This window comes from Acomys russatus, chromosome 4 (assembly GCF_903995435.1).
Source record: "Acomys russatus chromosome 4, mAcoRus1.1, whole genome shotgun sequence".
Lineage (NCBI taxonomy): Eukaryota > Metazoa > Chordata > Mammalia > Rodentia > Muridae > Acomys > Acomys russatus.
In genome coordinates this window covers 78,192,595-78,212,854 of record NC_067140.1, presented here as the reverse complement: position 1 = coordinate 78,212,854, position 20,260 = coordinate 78,192,595, and the positions used below count along the sequence as shown (strand labels likewise).

Sequence of the window (20,260 nt, the reverse complement as noted above, 5' to 3'; positions counted from 1 at the left end):
AATGCATTTTAACAGAGGGAAGATGTGCTTGAACGCCTTTTTGAGTCTTGGTCTCATTCTAGCCTTGTCACAGGTGGACATGGTAACTCAGTGGTGCCTCTGATATTATGTCTGAGGCCTGGCTATGCTGCTCTTCTCCAGAGCCTTGCGTGACTGCTGAAATGGCCTCGCTTCAGGATCTTTTCAGTTCCAGAGAAGTTGTACCCTTTTGTTTCTCACAGTCTGAGCATGTTCATGCAGAGTGGCTCTGTGAGGACTGGCATAAGTTAAGGTCTAGATGCCTTAGGTACTACTGTGAAGAGTGGCCACCCTTAAAAGAGAATCAGAGATAGTTTTTAAACTCTTGCTGTTAGAAATAAAATGAAGACGCATTTATTGCTTCCGGTGTTCTGACTACTTAAGTCTATCACTAAGTAACTCCCTTTCTATAAATGGGAAGTGCTCAGTGCTCTCCCCGCAAGGATATGCAGTACTCCCCACTCTTGAGAACCCATAAATAGTTTGTATATGGAAGTATTGTCGAGGAGAAACCTCAGTTTCCTGTGTCCTAAAGTCAGCCTGGTGGTCCCTTCCCACAAGATGGCACACAGCAGACAAACAGGACTCCTTCACTGTGCATGAAAGCATCTGCACGCTTGTGTTTGTGATGTTGGCTTCTGGCAGAGTATCAGCAGCTATAATACTTGTTTCTGTTTATACACTGTTGTTGGAATCCTTCAGCAGTGTTGTGGAAACATTATTTATCTAAAGTAGTCCTTTTTAAATGAGTAATATGTGAAGGAAAGAATTTGAAAAAAAGGCTGCTTTTACTTGGTCTTTGAAGAGAATGTGCTGAGGGAGCGTGGATATGCACATGTCATGGCACCCATCATCGGGTCAGGAGACGGCTGTGAGCATTCGCTTCTCTTCTTTCATTTATGGGAGTTTCTAGGCTGGAATTCCTGTTGGCAGCTTTGGTGTCAGGTGTCTTTACCCACTGTTGTAGGATTACTATTGCTGTGATGAAATAACATGACTGTAGCACTCTTTAAAAAAACAAAAAACAAACCTATTTTATTTGGAGTTTTTAGGCCTCAACCTCCCTTCTAACCTCCCAGCCCTATATAGTAGAGAGAAAGTCGGAAGGGGAGGGGGCTCTTTACTACTCCAGGCTGTTTTAGGCTCAAAGGGTCTTTGGGTCTATACTAATCTTTGCCAACAGCAGATGTAGCCAGCAATCTCTTCTAAGCCACTGCGCCCTGAAGCGGGTCCTCTCTGCCTGTCTGCTCCAAACTGCCACACCATCTGTCTCTGGTCTCCTCAAACTGCTTCATGCTACATGCCAACACCACACATCGCGTGCTAACACTGCACTCCACCCTGACGCGGGGGCCCCCCCAACCCAACTCTCCTTAACAGCCCCAGAGTGCTAGACCACTCCCCACATGAGACAATTAACAGCTGTGGACAAACTCAAACTCAAACTAAAATCCCACATGGGATTAAAACAAAAACATATTTACATAACACTACTGAGTTTACAAAGAAAGCAAACCAAAGTTTACAAATGACCAAAGGCAACTTGTGGAGGAAGGGTTTATTTGGCTTACATCACTGTTCATCGTGGAAGGAAGTCAGGACAGGAACTCAAACAAGGCCAGAGCTTGGAGTCAGGAGCTGATGCAGAGGCCATGGAGGAGTGCTGCTTACTGGCTTGCTCAAGTGGCTTATTCAGTCACTTCCTTAAAGAACCCTGGAGCACCAGCCCAGGGGTGACCCTCAGCACAATGGGCTGGGCCCTCCCCCATCAATCATTAATTAAGAAAATGCCCTGCAGGCTTGCCCACAGCTCCAAGTTGAGGCTCCCTCCTCTGAGTAGACTTTAGCTTGTGTCAAGTTGACTTCCCAGCACACCCGCTGAGCCTCTCACCAATCCTCACTTGAGGTTGTGTTTGCTTTGTTTACTTGTTGTCTTTATTTACTCCTCTTGTTCCTTTCAGTAGTCAACATCATTTCTATAGCTAAGGGAGTGATTTTATTACTGTTTTGGAAATGAGGATGAAAAGTATATTTAGAATATATCTTGATAAATTTAACACAAACGCTATAGTGAACATGGGAGTCTAATTCAAAATAAGGAACATTCTGAACCTATAAATCTTTGCGACATTACAAGCATATCTTAGTTAAGTTTGTGATAATTAATAACATGAATGTTCTTAAATGTTCATTTAAAAAAGTCTCAGAGTAAGGGCCTGGTTGGTGATGCACTTGCTTCTATAAAGCCAGGTGAGGAGGGCAGCACCTGGCATCCTAGCCATGGTGGGAAAGGCGATGACAACAGGCAGAACCCTGGGAGCTGTGCACTGACTGACATTGTGCAGTGACCCTTGAGAGACAGATTTCCAACAAAGGTGGAAGGTACCTGAGGAGCAACACCCAGAGTTGTCCTTAAACCTTCCATATGTATGTACCTGCGCACGCGCACACACGCGGACACACACACACACACACACACACACACACACACACACACACACTCACCATTCCTCATTCAACCTCTCTCCAAAATAATTCTGAGTAAATCTTTCTGAGAGTATTCCTCTATTTCTAGAATATTCTACTTCAAATCCTCTTACAGTTCTTGAGAGTGCTAATTTAACTTCCATTTTTGGAATTGTTTATTTAAGCAAAGCTAAATAAAAATCAGTTCTTATTTTTAGTAAGTTTATATACTGCCATTGCGGAGATCATGTGCCAAGCTTTTAAAAAATAAAGTTTCATAAAACAGAAAGATTTGGCTTTGTATTTACTTTTCCTATTACACAAAAATATATGTATATGTGCTAAAGTATACAGAGAATTTTTACAGAAGTATATAAATACAGAAAAATTGCATCATGTATATATACTTGCTTGGATGAGCTCAAGTCACTCATCTACCTACCTATCTTGAGGACAGAGCTTCGCCGACATCCTAGGAGCTGTTCTTAGTGCTCTTGCCAGGACCCACCCTCCCATCCTCTCAGGGTACCCACCTTTCTGAGCAGCTAAGGCGGAGCTTTTGGGTTTGCCTGCTTCTGTCCGTTACACGCATGGTGTCTTGCAGTTTGTGTCCTTGGGCCCAGTGTCTTTGATCTAACACCTTGTGTAGGAGGTTCTTCCATGCTGTTACATGTGGGTGAAGACCCAATTACTCTCATTTCCTTTTGTATTCTATCACACAAACATTTCCTAGTTCATCTGTCCGTCAATTTTTGATTTTCCTTTGGGGTGGTTCCTGTTTCATTTACTTTGGGGGTTTAGTGTGTTTGCTGTGGACATTTAAGTGTCTTCTAGTGCACATACGGATGTATTTCTGTGAGTCTTACACCTAAGAAGACTTGGTCAGAAGTCTACATATGGTGTGCATAATTTCAGGAGGAGCTACCCGTTTTTAAAGTAGTTATGCCGCTCCCATTCCCCTTCAACATATGCCAGTTCCAGTTTAGTTTCTGCAGATGTGTGCGCACACTCTGCTCTTCACTTGTCATTGACTGTCTTGATGGCCATATATTACAGAGTGGTTTTAAATTTGTCACGTGATTAATGAAGTTGGACTCTGGATAATTTTTTTTTTTTATCAAGTGCAAATATTTTTACTTTTAATTTTAAAGAAAGAAAATGTTTCAATTCCCTGATCTTTCAGAAAAATATCTGGAAAAAAATTAAATTAATAAAAATAGAAATTAAATGAGCAATGAAAGTTCAACAGCAAAGAAAACAATGGGACAGAAGGACAGCGGCATAATGGACTGCTCAGTTTTGTAAACAGCAGACCAACTTAACAGAGGCATTTAAGAGGCATGTGGTTAAGGTGAGAGCGCAGAGTAAAGCTCAGGGAGATGGTGCTTGTAGGGATAGGTGGGGCCCAACAGTTAACTCACAGAGAAGGAGAGTGGTGCAGACCGAGCAATGCATTTAGCTCAAGAGAAGATTGCTTTGGGGTGACAAAGAGAGCAGCTCTCAACTAAAATCAGGCAGGACATCAACTTTCATGAAGGAAAACACAAAACAATTGGAAGTAGAGGAGGCAGAGCCACATACATTTGTCATGGAGAATGCTCCCGTTCCGTGCTGGCGAGGTTAGCAGATTTGAGTGGGGACGAAGCAGGTGTGCACAACATCACAGACATTTGCTGTAATTAACACAGCTCAGACTAGCAAGGCGGCTGTGGCCCAGGCAGCCTCACACAACTTTCCTTGCTACAGAAAGAACAGCTATAAATAAAAGCATCACAACTCAACAGGAAAAGGGGAGAATAGTGTGAGCACAAGTTGCAGAAAAATTGTTTCAGATTGCTTCCAGAGCATGTGAAAAATGTTCAATACAATGAATACCATGGACTGTACAGCATCTTGGCAAGGGCGCAGCCTTAGTTTAGCGTTCGTGTCTGTAAACTGGATACAAGTAGGAGGCCAGCTGTGTAACCAGGCGGCATTTATAATGATGAAAACAATCCTCCTATTGATGAATTTTATGCACTTAAGATAGACAATATATAAACTTGAGATGGCAGGTGAGAGGCTATACCTTTGGGTCCCCTGAGGCCAGGGACTCCTGTAACTGGGCATGGCCCTTAGAAGGCCTCTGGAAGTGAGCCCCTGCTGTTTTTGCTGGTTTTTGGCTGCTGTGGCCTATGGATTTCAGAAGCCAAGGTGGAATGCATATATGCCTGTGTGACTCTCCAGCCCTTACACAGATGGCCAAAGGCGTGCTCTAGAGACTGTCACCAGGCTCTTGTCTCTGAGCTCTATTACTTGTACTTTGCAGAGCGGCTCTACCCTCTGTGACCACATAGCCCCAGTGTGGCCCACAGTCATCCGTTAGACTGAGTGGTTAGCTGAACCTCAGAAGATCCAAGAAAGGTAGGTAGAAACCTCTGCGGGCTCTGTAGAGAAGAGTCACATGACTAGGGAATTCCCCTCCAGGGAATGTACTCTGTTGAGAAGAGTCACATGATGACTAGGGAATTCCCCTCCAGGGAATGTACTCTGTTGATACAAGTACACGGCAGGCAGTTGGTGCGATGATAGCTACTGTCACATTCCTGGTAAAGCAAATGGTTACAAAAACCCACATTTACATCATTTGGGTTACACCAGCAGCAGCCCACAGGGCACCCATGCAGTGAATATCAAACAATGGAAATAGAATCTTTAAAAAGAACATGAAAGGGGTTTAATGGAATATTCCTGATACATTGTTTTTTAAAAAGGCAATAGTCAGGATAATTGGCTTATGCCGTTTACACAACCCAACATAAATATGGTTCTATTAAATTAAGAAAGAATTCTTGCCTGGGTGCTGGATTCTTCCGTTGTTGCTGTCACATCTCAGGCAGCAAGAACAGCAGACAGCTCAGGGCAGCTGCGCTCCTGCTGCTCAGGTGCATCTTGGCTGTGCACTTGTCCTGGCCTCTCACCTGGTTCTGCTGTTTCTCACTTCAGAATGCTCACTTCTGCAGCGCGGATGAGGAAATGAACACAGACTGCACCAGAGCCAGGCCACATGCTTACTGAATGCCATCACTAGCGAAAACTAGTGGAAAGAACTTTTTTTTTTTTTTTTTTTTTAAATTTCAGACTAAATTACTATTAAGCAAAACTTGTGTGTCTTACTTTTTTAACTTTGTACTTTGTGTACATCAGACAAATGAATTCTTGAAGCTGTAGGGATTTTGATGTGTTTAACTTTAGGGAAATGCTGCTATATAGCATTTGTATAGCAGATGAAGGCTTAAGACTGCAATGCCATGATTTTTATATTAAAGCATATGTGTTCCATGGATTAGACACTTAATGACAAATGATACTTTGGAGGATATGTGAGAAATTACTATTTATAACGAAATTATATTTTTTGTGAAACTGTTTTTGATTATTTGGGGAAGTCCTTGGTGTGCACCATTTCTGTTTATTCACTCCTGATGTGATTTAAATTGTAGATTGCTCTCCTGGACTCCCCTACAGCTTTAAGTATGGAGGAGAAGCTGCACCAGAATGAAGCAAGAGTAAGTGTTGGTTTGAGTTATTATTGTATTTGAATGTTGACTTAAACATCTTAAGCACCGTAAGTCCATGTTTGTCACAACTTGAGACTGTCATTAGGCCTGCACCTCCGAGTAGACCACCTGCGCTTTCCGCTAGCGGGCACACATTTTCTTCATTACATTTAACTGTCATCCCCACCCCATGGCCACACTCTGCTTCTCTGTTGGAGACAGAATATAGTGTTACCTGCTCTTGAATTCATGGTGTTTCTGTCTCAGCCTTCTGAGTGCCAGGTCTACAGCCATGCGCCATCACACGTGCGCCCATCATAATTCCGGAAGAATAGTAGCTAGCGTTTTATATATTGCACGTTCACATGTTAGTACGCAGACTTTGAAGGGCACGTGATGACTTGCTACAGTTAGGGTCGTAGGTGGGCCTCATGGCAGTGCGACTACTCAAACAGCAGAGCAGGCAGAGTCCTAGACAGGGGCCTTCAGTTAACCTTCATGAGACCACAGTGGTTGTTGGGTCCCAGCCCGCTGGAAAAATCGAATCAGGGTTCACCTGAAAGAGGGAGTGGGGATTGATAAAGTAGGATACAGAGACGCAAGAAATAACGAATCAAGTCAGGACATTTCTGATCAAGATTCACTTTACTGTCAACTAGCAGGAACATATACAGGGCAAGGTCAATAGGATCTATTCTCATCTCACTCACCCTAGCCCCCGGGCAAGAATGCAATAGCCTAAATCCCTCCCTGTAAAACTTCCTAGTTCTCTGAGTAGTTCCTTGCAAGAACTCCTTAATCCTCTGGGTGGTTCCAAGTTGGGACTTCCCTACTTCTTTCAAAGGTAAATAGTCCAAGGATAGCCTGGAATACAAGACCTCGAGAGGTCAGCAACTTGAAGATCACAGCATACAGCCTAAGCACAGGATTTCTAGCATGGCGGATTTTGGCATGGCTTCCCACAAGTGGTCCTCACAACTTGTGCTAAGTATTGGTCAGCTTTCTGGAGCCCAGTCTTTGCAGTGAGATATTCAGCACTCTGGACTGCAAGTACTGTGGGTCAGGGCCCAGTTAAGAGGCAGGAAGGGAGCATAAGTGAGGGACCAGAACTGAAGAGCTGGATGATAGATGCTGCCATCAAGGCTTGCACTTTTAAAAATAAGCTTCATGGCTGACTTGATTCTATTATGTTATTATTATTTTTTTAATGTCCTCTGGGAAAAGAGAAACAGACAATAAAAGCCCTTTAGGAGTCCTTTTTTCGCCCCCTGTGCTAAATGATTGAAACAACCCTAGTGGAAAACAAATGGTCTGAAGGTAAAAACTCAGGGCTCACAGTGTGGGAGATTCCAGTTGAGTTGTAGTTAGAACTTGTTCATGCTTGTGTTGGTTGGTTAATATCTGATAATAGTGTCAGTGAAGACGTCCATTTCTTAATTCTCATTTTTCTCATGACATTTTATATTTTACTGTTTCATATGCTAAGTGCAGTGGAAGGCCCGGGTGTGGTTGTTTATCAGTTATAGGTTTCAGGAATAATCAGCAAGTTAATAGAAACCAATAAACATCTTAATTAGAGTGTGTGCTACATGCTGTGATGGAGATGGCTGCCCATCTTGTTCATAACATTCTCTAAATGTTTGCCTGGTTTTTACTGACCTTTCTAATTGCTTGCCACCTGTTTTATTATTCAGTCACATTGTCAGAGATGCAACATGTACTTGGATTTTGTTAATGTTTTTGATAAAGATTATTTGATTTAAACACTGATAGATCCAAGGCATACTTAGAACTTTTTAAAAGCTCAGGCTATTTAATTATATTTGAAAAGATGGATCATATCGTTTTTATTGAAAAATTTCATACAAGATATTCTGATCATACTTTCTTTTCCCAGACCCACCCAAACACACACACACACACACACACACACACACACACACACACACACACACACACACATGCATGCTTGTACTCACACATGCATTAGGACCCTGTTGGCTTAACCCTGTGCATGCCTTGTGAATGCCTCGTGGTCTCTGTAAGTTCATATGGCCTTGTTCCTGTTGTATTTGGGAGGTGCTGTTTGCTTGGTGTCCTCCATCCCTTCTGACTCTTAAAATCTTACCACTTGTCATCCACGTAGGCTCTGACCCCTGAGGGGAAGTGTTTGATGAAGGCATCCCATTTATGACTGGGCATCTCAGAATCTCCCCCTCTCCATACACTGTGAAGTCATGGGTCTTTTTGGTATTGATAAGCTCACCTTTCTTCAGTAAGGACATATATATTGGAGTGGGAGAGGTGGTAGGGCCTGTGTTCTCAGATAAGTGGTGATGAACATGTACTCATTGGTTAGTGTAAATTAGAGAGTTCAGTATGCTACTCCGTCCCCAACTTGGTGGGGGAGAAAAGATCCCGAATTATACCCTTCTGAAAAATTTCTTTTAGAACAAAAAGCTGCAGTGGCCATGTGTGGCTCCCTGCTGACCTTTGAAAGCTCCTGGGTATGAATGGTTTCTTATAGTCATTACAGCCTTTTCAAGGCATTGAGGACAGGCAGGAAGTGACATGAGTACGTGCGTGGCGCCCCTGACTTTAAGTCAGGTAGGTTGGTTTCCCCCTGGGTGGGTGATCAGCAAAGACAGCCATTTCCTTGTCAGCAGCACACCTTGTTTAGTCAAGATGGCTGTGCTTTCAGGCCCATGGAGAGTGCCTTTTCCTTAGGATGGGGTGCAGCAGGTGCCTCATGGGGAGACCATTTCTGCTACGGGGATTGAGAGGCAGCCAGGTGACAGAGAGTGATCTCCAGAGGTCAGCTCTCCCCGTCCTAAGTTACTGTTTTACTTCTATTTGTTTCCTTTTTCACACAGCATATTTTTCATTCCATGTTTTTCTGGTCTCTTGGTTCGTGTATCACTTTTTTTTTGCTTCTCAGTGAATTAATCATAAGGATCATCTAAAACATTTTCTAGAACCAAATGGAAGCTTGATTACTTTGAGAAGCACTCACCAACTGTACTGAACTCAACTATGGGGCCTTTTCCTTCCCTGAGTTACAGCCCACTGAAAAGAAACTGATCTTTATCAGTAGAATTTTGCTGTGTCTGAAAGAATCAAGTAAAGAAGCATCTTCCCTCCCCTTTACCCAAAGGTAGATGAGATTTATAAACCTCATTAATTAGCTACAAAAGCAAATTATCTCCTCAAAGAAAAGTGCAGCATCCAGGTGATTTAATCATCACGTCCAGTTAGAAGGAAAGTATACGGCTATTTCCTAAAATGTGGTCAGGAAAAATAGAGACACCTGATGTGTTCTTGCCATCCTGCAGTTGTAAGTGGTTCAGAATCCAAAGAGGCTCCTCTAAGTGCCGTGGAGAAGAGGTCATAGCGCTATAAGTTGACACATCTCTCTCTCTCTCTTTTTCTGTAATGTAGGTTGTTGACGAAACCAGCTGTTTGGTTTATACTTAGTAGGAGTTTTTTTAAGGAGTAGAGCTAACTAGCTAGCTTTAAAATAAAGTGTATATTATACACACACACACACACACACACACACACACACACACACACATGCCTAACCTATATATATGCTCACAGATATACCTACACAGAGACGGGGTTGGGGCTTAGTTCATCTTTCTGTAAGGTATAAACATTTAGAAACTTTCAAGAAAAAAAATTGTTAATTTTAAATAAAATCATTATATATTTATGTTTTGTCTCTAGGTCCAAGAACTGACTAAGGAATGGACAAACAAGTGGAATGAAACCCAGAATATTTTGAAAGTAAGGACTGTGAAAAGTGCCTGAGTCATGCTGTGCCACTGTGCCGGCTTAAGTAGGTAACACTCTCTCTGGTCTGAGATGTGGCTGTGATGTGCTTTGCTTAAGGTAAGGTCAGTGAAGCTGACTGGACTTGTGGCCAAATGGGCCTTGTGGTTCCTTTTTGAGGTCATGGGTGATTGCTATTACCCATCACAGACGGGAGTTGGAACGTGCACAGGTTACTGTCATGTTCCAGACATTTGCTTTTACTTGTTGGAGTTTTGCCATTTTTGGCTTAGTGCATTTAAAATCCTATTATTCAAGGAAAATACACTTTCTTTCTAATTTTGTTAAAGTCAACATAAAAGCAATATATTGAGAATGAAAATGGATTTAATGACATCATTATAGAATACACTTGCATAGCATGATTAGATTTCAAGAATTTCTAAACTCCCATCGAATTTCTCCCATGTCTCAGTGGCCAGGTGATTGTTAGATGCATTTTACCAACACTTACTATGAAGGGTGTCTGTGATTCTGGTCTCCATTTTTCATACTCTGTGCTGAGAAATAGGAGTGTTCTTGTTTATACTTTGGCTCTGTTGGTAGGCAAAAAGACTCCTACTGCACTGGGTTTGGAGTTGAGTTTGAACTTGTGTTTTGATGGCATGTGGTTTATTGTCTAAGAGAAGTCCACTGGGGTTGTTGATGCTGCAGTTTGCTTCTGAGGTCTAGTGAAGTGCCCTAAGGATAAAAACAAAGCTCCATGTAATGTTGGCTGGCCAAGCTCCACAGGGTTTGGCTAAATGTGGCAGCAGTCCATGACCTTGGCTCTCCTGTATGTGAAGTGGCTGGCATGCCTGATTCCTGGTTTGTGTAGGCAGACCTGAGATCCTGGGCTAGCCACTGAGTCCTCATCAGAGAACAGTCCCACAGAGCCAGGGTCAGCGGTATTGTGTGTCCGCTTGTATGTGTGTGGGCGAGGTAGCCTGCCCTACTCTGGGGTTATAAAGACCCCCTTGAGGTGGAGGTGGAGCTCAGCCTCTGTGTAGTGGAAGCGGGTTGATGGTCCTGGGGACTTTCTTTACAGGAGCACAAATGACAGTGTTAAGTGAGGGCTTTGCATCAAGAGCTCCCTCAGTCTCCTGTTTCTAAGGAGAAAGGCGTGCTATTTTGAGGTACCATGTTTCAGCAGTGCTTCCTTTGTTCAGAATTTATTTATTCACTTATTTATTTCAGTAGTGTTCTGGATTAAACCCAGAGTTTTAGACATGCTAAGCAAATGCCCTACCACTGAGCTACAGCACAGCCTGCCTTTGTCAAGAGACAGTGGTGCATGAAGCTGAGCAGAGATCTCATTCCCATCTCAAAACATTCACGGTGGAATAGGCACCTCCAGGTGGCGTGTGCGTTTGTTCCTGAGGTTGCAGCCCCGCAGAGGGTACAGTAGCAGACTCCACAGCTCAGGCCTTTTGACCTTTTATGACAAGGAATTTTGTAAAGATGCAGAATTAAAGTGTGCCCCACTTAAAGAACAAGAGATATCATGGCTAGTAAACCCTTTGAAAATTATTAGCTTATTAGTGGAAGTGGTACCTGGTAGGACCAGAGGCACATTAGCAGTAAGTTAACTGCTTAAATATCATTTCCCGCTGCTGCTGCTGCGGTATTTCTCCACTATACTTTTTGTGTCTGTGTGCTCATACATGTTTGTGTGTGTGTGTGTGTGCACGCGGGTACATGCATGCTCTGATCAAAGATGCTGACATTTCTTTTCAGCAGACGTGGTAGCACATGGCCACAATGGCTGGAGCACTAGGCTTTGGTCTGTGTAACTCACCCCAGGCTTCAGCTCTCTTTCTCTTACGGCAATGTGTTCTAGTTTCTAGCTTGACATTGTGGTTGATGCCAGCTGATTCCCTGTGTCCAAGGTAGCAGGGTAAGAGATGCTGGCATGCGAACATTCACTCTGAAAGTGACTGACTGTAGCGTGCGTGCTTGTCTTCTTACAGCCATTGCCCTCAGCCTTCCCAGTGCTGCAATCCTTTAACTCAGCTCCTCATCTTGTGGTGACCTCAAGCATAACAGTATTTCACTGATACTTCAAAATTGTCATTTTGCTACTGTTAGAATTGTAATGTAAGTATATAATATGCAGGATATCTGATATGACGCGCAGGTTAAGAGCTGCTGCTTAAGGTAAACCTTAGGCAGACCATCTGGGGCAGTTCTTTGACTGTGCTGTATATCCCCTTTCTTGCTCCTTAAGTGGCCTTCATTTTCTAAAGTGTAGATTCCCTTGTTTCTCCCCGAAAGGCTTGGGTACAGTTTTGCCTGTATTACTGTGAGTGTGCCTCACTTCCCCTGGCATATGTACCCACCCTGCTACTGCATGGCATGCTGTTCCCAAATGCAACATGGAGTTGAGTCTCACGGTAACACCAGTCTTGGCCGGGCTTGTTCCATCATTAGAGATGCTTCCCTTTCTTAGTCCCCCTAGAAGAATCGTTTGAAGTCCTCTGCCCCACCCCCACTTTTTAGTAGCATGGATTTTGTTTTCCTCTGCATTTTAGAGCATTTGGCTTTACACCTGATTCTTCATTATCTGAGTTGGGTGGTGTCTCTGTCTCTCTGTTTCCTCTCTCTCTCTCTGTACTGAGTGACCTGCGGACAGGCAAGAGCTGCAGCTGGGCGAGGACTGTGTCTGCTTGTCATTCTGTAAGCTGGCCACTCCAGCTCTGCTTCTCAGGGAGCACATGCAGTGAAAGCTCACAGGATTAAGTTAGTATTAAGAAACAAAGCGGAGCCTGTTGTATTAATCTGGCAAGAGCACCGTAGCTAGACACCACAGACTGGATGGTTTAAACATCAGAGTTTTCTTTCTCTCACAGCCCCGGAGCCTGCAACTCCAAGATGGGTATCGGGCAGGGTTGGCCTTTTCTGCTTGGCACACAGACACCACCTCTGCCATGTCCTCACAGGACCTTTCCTTTGGTGCCTGTGTCCCTGCTCATCCTCTGTGTATCTTCCTCAATTTTTCTCCTGAGGGCAGTAGTCACACTGGGTTCAGGCCTACCTAATGTCCTCATTTTAATTTAATAACCTAAGCTAATTAATTTCAATTGAATTAAATGTCCTGTCTCTAGATATAGTCATATTCCGAGGAACTAGGGCCGAGAGCCGCAGACATGAGCATTGAGACCACACACTTTTTTCCATGATAGCCTTGATCTGTACAAATGTGAGGCCCTGGTGAGAAACTTCACCTCCTGCTATGTGCACTTCAGTCCCCAGTGCTTTCCGCAGCACATTTCTCCTAGCTCATGGATGAGTCTGCAGTTTTGTTCTTGGGAGGGATGGGGCTGGGTTCTCTGCATTGTAGCCCTTCTGTAGCTCAGATCACTTAGAACCTGGCCCGTTCTAACTGTGGTTCGTGATTGACAGCAGCAGCATTTGTGAGATGGGGAGGCAAGAGAACCTTGAGTTTACACCCCATGCCGTATTTTTTGCATTCAAATCTGCATTTTAATCAGATGCCCAGGAGATGGGTTGGTACCTTCCTGTTTGAGTGCTCACGTAGATCTGCCATGATGGGGAAAGGTGGAACTATTCTGGATTTTTTGCCCTTGGATCCATCTGCTCTGTCCTATGCTGTGGGGCTGACCCCCATACAATGCCCCCATGCTCCCTGAGCCTGTGGAAGGTTGAAAGGTTCTCTAGTGGCAAATGCCTCTTCTCCGTGGCCCCAGGTCCTGCCAGTAAGACTAGCCCACAGAGGTCGTGGTTCTGCCTGGGAATGCTGCCTTCGGAATCTCTGCTGCTCGAGTGGTAGTGCTAGCTTCCTGTTGCTCTTGGGTGTCCTCACCATCCCTGGAGGCTTCCTAGCAACTCTCTTACAGCTCACAGTAACCATAGCTGAGTGGCCAGTGCTCATACCGAAGTCCGTTGGGTTTAAACACTGAAGTAGCTCCTGTTCTTGGTTACCCTTGTCTGATGGTGAAGTGTATACCTACCTAGTCTCTGGGTGTACCGTCAGCTTCTCCAGGCAGTATGCGCCTCCTTTCCTTTTTAAGTCTGTCTTTCTGGCCCCTTTTAGAACGACATCTCCATGTGATTTGTGTGTTGGCTGACTTTATCTGCAACTGGGCTGCCTCTTAGGATGAATCCAGCTTCTGCAAGCCAGGCCATCAAGAGCCTTAGAGCACACTTGTCTTAGCTCTCCTTTTGCACGGCCACAGTACTGTGCCCACTGCATGGTGTCTGGAGTCATGCATGCAACAGCTGCTCGGAACCCCTCAGTGCAGTTCCTGGCCTGGCACAGCATAACACCCAGATGTTTTAGGGCTGATGAATTTTTTTTCAAGCTTTCACCCAAAAATGGAATTAGAGAATTCTTGGTTCATCCCAATGCCCCATACCTTCCTCCTCTTCTTATTACTTTTTGGTTCATCAGCTTTTCATTCTTTCTCTGTCCCATAGTCCTAGAGATGGCTAAAGAAAAATGTCCAGGGTATGTTATCTGACTTCCAAGTAGCTGCTTAAGCCCTGTGCTTCAAAATAAACCCTGGGCAGTTAGGACTGCAGCACAGAGCTGGGAGCCGCGTGGCAGATAGTGTGGTGGAAGAGACATGGCCTCTGTGTGTCCGGAGCCTGCTGCAGTCAGGGACTGACAACCAGGCAGTGCTCCTGGTCGGGTCTCTCCAGCTTTGGTTAGTCTTCCTGCTGTTCCGAAGACTGCACACCTTTCTTGCTGTTGACACAGTCTTTGATCACTCCAGTGTCTGGCTGCATTTTGTATTTTCACTGCCCCACACAGGGCTTCCAGCTGTGTCAGAGAATAAGTAGGTTGCTTTCACACAGACCCCCTACACCAGCAGTTGCCTTAAATGTGTACTAATTGCAAAAAAGGATTGATTTAAAAAAAAAGATTTTAATTATGTAGAATTATTGTGTATCTTTTATACCCAGTTGGTGTTTGTTGTTCAGAATGTTGTGTCTGGGGCATATTTGAACCCACATGATGATGAGATCAGATAGCTTAATTTTAAGTTGTGCTGGTGGCTTACTAGTTCTTCTCTGGAGGAATACAAGAATTTGGGGAACAGGAGTTTGTGGCTGGGTTGGAGAGCACATTGATGGAGAGGGCCTTTACTCTTTCATAGCTTCTTAAGTAACAGGGGATATAATAAAATGCAAACAGGATCTTTTCCTGGCTTAAGGTTTTCTGAGTTTAAATTCCACAGAGAAGCATGCTACTTCAGTTTTATGCCAGAATGAATCAGCTGAGCTGTTTGTCTCTGCAAGAGTATGGCAATCTATAAAGAGTTTTCCCCTGGCTCTCTGCAGTTTTCTTACATGAGCTGGAGAGGGGACGGATTTGGAGCAGACTAATAACTGGCATCGCTCCGCAGGCTTGCGAGATGAGTTTCCGGCGGTTCTGTGGCTCTCCTGGCCAGGGCCTTGGACCCTCTGCTTCCTGGAAAACCTACACAAAGCGTGGGGAAGACACTTCTTTTTTCCTTTATTGGTGGTATCTTCCTTGTTCTTGGTATGAGAATTAAATTAAATTCTGGTCATCAACTTGTCGAAATTTACCAAGAATTGATCTAAGCTATTCCATGATTCAAAACTCTAGTTTGAGACATTAAAACATCTGGGATTTGTGATGTGCCAGACCACGGGGCTCTGAATAGCTGTCTCATGTATGGCTCCAGACACCATGAGCTAGTGTTGTCGCTATGCAAAAGGAGACCCAAGACAAGCATGTATTCTAAAGCTTTTGATGGCCGGGCTCACATCAGTTATAGTTTATTTCTGCAGCTTGAAAAGTACAGAGAACAATCATGCCTTCGGTAATGGAGGAAATGCATTCTGAGAGGTACATTGTCGGGCAGGTCCATCCTAGTGTCAGTATCATAGCAACAGTAAACTGTCTACAGCATCACTGGGTGATAGTCAAGCGGGACCACTGTGGGACCATTGATTGAAGCACTGCTGTACAGGACATGACCAAGCTGACCACGCACCATTGGTTGCTTGGACACTGTACCGTGATCGTTCACATTTATTCAGGACTGGCCCCGTGGGCATTTCAGCCATCATGGTTCTTCCTCCTCTGATTTTCACTGGGAAAACAGGCAACTCAGTACCTGCTGATTGGGTGTAGGCCCTATCCAGGTCACCTGCAGGCCATTCCTTTCAAATCTTGATACATTTCTTGTGAGTTGTAACTTATAAAGAAACAAACTTGTTTTTTAAAAATCTTAAAGAATTTTTATCAGGGGTAGAATTTAATGAGTAATCTCTCTCTCCCTGTGCTGATAATCTCATGAATTTGGGCTACTGCCTGTGTTGTTAAATAATCTCGCTTCTGAAAGCATCCTCCTAATGAATCCTCAGCTTCCCTCAGCTTCTCTGTTCCAGTTGTTTAGTTCTTCTTCCCTCATTATTCACTGAGCACCTATTTGTTGGGAACATTCTACCTTTTAGACATGGTTCTAGGCAGTGAGCACACCCTCAGAGCAAAGCAGCAAGTCCCTGCCTCACAGGGACTGCATCTAGAGGTGAACAGCTTCTTCCTGGCTTTGCACATTCCTGTGTACAGTCCCCTATATTTTGGATTGTTGTGTCTCATTCTCTGATTTCTTATGGATCCAGCCTGATGTACATTTGTTGATTAAATATCTGGTCCTGTTCCCAAACTCTATGCTGGGTGGGGCCTCAGACTGTAAAAGCAGCAAGTCTTACTTTTTAGTTCCAATATAGTTTTAAAAGGATAGTTTATGTTAAATTAATTTATACAAGCATGTGTGTGTATTCTCTTGCCTCTTCTCCCCTTCCATCTTTGGGAAACCCTTGACACATAGAAAACATTTTATGACCATGTATGCACTCACCTGTAACCCCCACCCCCACCCCACCCCCCACCCCGAGCCCAGTTCCTGTTTGGACCACTCAGGTCTGGACAACCAATGGGTAGGTGGCTCTAAGGTCTGCATGGCTATATTGCAGTATGTTACTGGAGAAGTAGTTCATAAATGTGTTGAGAGTGATAGGCATTTATATGGAGATGCGATGGCATGATCTCTAGTTGATCATGGTACGTGGTAGCTATCTGCATGTTTTCATTCATGCTAGATCATTAATGCACTGGGTCTGGGGCTCTTATTTTGTAATGTTTCTACGATAAGTTCTGGTGTCCTGGTACTCTTCCTCTGCAGGAAGGGCTTAGTGAATAACTGCTAGGCTTGGTTGTGTTAAGATCCTTGAGGACAAGCTTGAGGACTTCCACTACAAGCTCTTGGCATAAGTAGACAGGTGCTAGTTCCTATGATTCTGTGCCCCAGGCTTACACCATGGACTTTAGTGCCCTCTCTCTTGCTCTGGTGTGTGGTGTGGTGGGTTGGAGATGGCTTCATCCTCTTGCTTGGTGGTTGGCTCTGTGTCAGCTGCGGCTGATTTGGCTTTATAGCTCTCTACCAGTATGTTAGCTCTTTGTGTGGTGATCTCAGGGTTTTTATTGCTACCAGCAACAAGAATGTCCAGGCATCTCATTGGCTGGTGTCTCAAGCTTTTGTGTGCCTGATACCAGAGTTAGCTGTGAGCAGGCTACCTAAATCCACAGGCACGAGACAGGCAATATTTCTTGTCCCCCATCCCAGCCTCCCATCAGTATTGCTCCAGTCTGTTTTCCTTGTCTCTTTGACTTCTCAGGCAGCCCCACAGGTCTGGAACTGTGTGTTCCCATGGTGTTCATAGCAGAGAGAACTGAAAGGGAGGAAGGAGGACGCAGGCGCAGAGGTGGTTGCGTGCTATGCCGTAAAGATGCCTAACAGAGGACTATTACAAACAATCTGTTTATTTTACACAACAGTGTAGATGACCTTGTGCCTCTCTGAACAACAGTCACTGTCAGTACTCCCATGGGCTAAGTGCTTTGTCTTTTTAAAAATGTGCCCACACATTTTGTCCATTGGCTCTTCTTTGATCTTAAAGCAAGTGAGAGAAGGATGTTTCTGCACTTCTGCAGTGTGCAGTTGTTAAATTTTCAACCTCTCATTATGCTGTTAATTTCTGTCAGATTGTGCTCTCCCATTCCTAAACTTCTGCTATTGAGACTTTTTTTAGGTGAAAAGCAAAGCAATAAACAAAGTTCATTGTTCTCTGTGCCTGAGACTTGATAATTAATAGGGACGTGGTTGGTGGCACTGCTGCATGCTTGGCAGGGTCAGGGGAAGCAGCTCGCTCTTTTGGGGACTAGCTCTCAAGGTAAGAATGCCAGGCTGACCGTGTTTTCCTTGGTGGCTCTCACCTCACAGGAGCTGCTCACAAATGAAGGTTTTCTGGCTGTGTGCTGCTTCTTGCTTTTGAATAAAATCTATGGAGCAAAAGGCCAAGAATAAGTCAAATGCACCTTGTTAAATGTTGGTACTGTGTGATAAATTATTTTGGATACATAGGGCCTCTTCTCTTCATCTTTGGCAGTGAGGCGTGTGTGCTGATGGGTTCTCACTGCATATTTATTGCCACAGTTAGGGAGGAAAAGATTACCTGGTCACATGGAAGTGAGCTTTATGTACACCTGTACTCAACTGCGGGCTGAATTATGGGATTGTGGTTTAGTTGGCAGAGAATCTTAAGGAACAGGCAGTTCACAGTAGGTAAGTTTATTGTTCCAGCATCCTAGCGCACACTTAACTTAGCTGATTTCAGCAAAGCGATGAGTTGGAAGCAGGGTGGTGGCAGCGAAGTCACATTGAATCTGGGAGTGAGAAGGTCCTTTATCCTCCTAGATGGATGACCTTTACTCTGATCTGCCATTTACCCTTTTTCTGACCTTGGCTGCATTGACCCTCTTATTTCCTACATTGTATGTTAAGATGCAGGTGATGTGGTTCCTGTCACATGAGCTGACTTTGCCTGGGGAAAGTGCTGAGAAGGGTCTTGCACAGTCAGCTTTGGGGTGCTATCATTCAGGGTATTGGGTCACATTAGTGACTTCACCCTCTGATAGATGACTTAGCTGCCAATAACATCTGTTTTCCTAACTGGGCACATAAAACATTATAATATATATGCATGTGTATATATGTATGTATATATATATACACATATATATGTATGTGTGTATTCAACTATTTGGCTTGGGGCTGGGGAGACGGCCCAGAGGACGCAGGTTCAATTCCCAGCACCCACATGGCAGCTCACAATTGTCTGTAACTCCTGTTCCAGTGGCTCCAACTCCCTTACTCATGCAGGCAAAACACCAATGCACATAAAATAAAAATTAACAAATAAAAAAGTATATAGCTTATAGCTTGATACAAATGTAACATGGACTCTCCTACAGAGCATTTCATCTTAGGGAGCATTTTGTGTGTTTACTTGAAATAACTGAAAACTCAGTTCCAAGCGATTTTAAATACTGCAGAGTGTTAAAGAAGCTCACAGGAAAAAAAAAAAATGTAACAGGGAGGGGTGTAGGAATGGCTCGATCAGGGATCGAGTTGTCTGGGACTCTCCTTGATTGCGTGTTTGGGAGTTTTACATTACCCACAGGCCTGGTGTCACTAGCTTCCCTGGGAATGGCAGAGTGAGGGCTGGCGGCTAGCTGTGTGTCTCCTCAGTCCACTGTCTGGATTCAGGTTTGAGCTTCCGATACTCCACAAAGCCCCGAGCTTTTCAGTGACGGTGAGTTTCTTAGTTTCCGTGGTCAGGGAGATAGTACACCTGACTGGTCCAGGCTTTAGTTAGCTGTAGCAATCACCATGAGTAGGAACGGGTCACCCTAAGTGGTGATGAGTTGATGCCATCTTAAGGACCAGGGTGAGGGCAAGCTGTTCACTGTAGCCAGTATGTCCTGGGGTAACCAAACCAGGTGAACCTTAGTGACACTGTCCACATTTTCTACCATAGAGACGGAACCTAGGTATCGAGTGTAGCATAAAATAAAAAATACACCCAAGGCAAACAGCAGGTGTGTAGTAAATGACACATTCTTCTATTTTGTAGAGAAAACATTTTTGAGTACTTTCTTTATAAAATTGGAATTTCATATCCCCTCAGGGAGTTTCAAGTCAGGGTCGCCAGAACATCAGTGCTGTGGTATGAACTTTCTGCGGTGATGGGATGTACCTTTCTGCTCCTGTAGTGGGGGTGAGGTAAGGCACACAGCAAATACCAAGTGTATAAACGTGGCTTCCTTTTGCAGATTGATCATGGCCTTGAAATTGGAGCTTCCGTTTTCCTGCCTGCCTGTTTATATCCCTTTTTATTCTTTCTTTTTTTCCTATTTTGAGAGACTCACCCCAAACTGACCTCAGTTTTCTATGTAGCCCAGGATCACCCAGAACCTCTGGTCCTCATTGTTTGCCTCACAAGCTCTGGGCTTATAAGCACGCGTTGGTTTATGCAGTGCTGGGGTTAGAACCCGGAGCCGCAGGCCTGCTAGACAAGGATCTCCGCCT

At 44.2% G+C, this 20,260-nt stretch overlaps 1 protein-coding gene across 8 annotated transcripts in view; it reads left to right on the top strand.

Annotated features, from left to right (window-relative positions):
* Kif16b (kinesin family member 16B) overlaps nt 1-20,260 on the top strand; it is a 270,389-nt gene that overhangs the window by 54,923 nt on the left and 195,206 nt on the right. For all 8 annotated transcript variants that reach the window (XM_051144756.1, XM_051144755.1, XM_051144754.1 and 5 more), the window contains exons 11-12: nt 5,967-6,032; nt 9,753-9,812. In XM_051144756.1, coding sequence (XP_051000713.1) covers nt 5,967-6,032; nt 9,753-9,812 — 126 coding nt within the window. The remainder of the gene's footprint in view (nt 1-5,966; nt 6,033-9,752; nt 9,813-20,260) is intronic.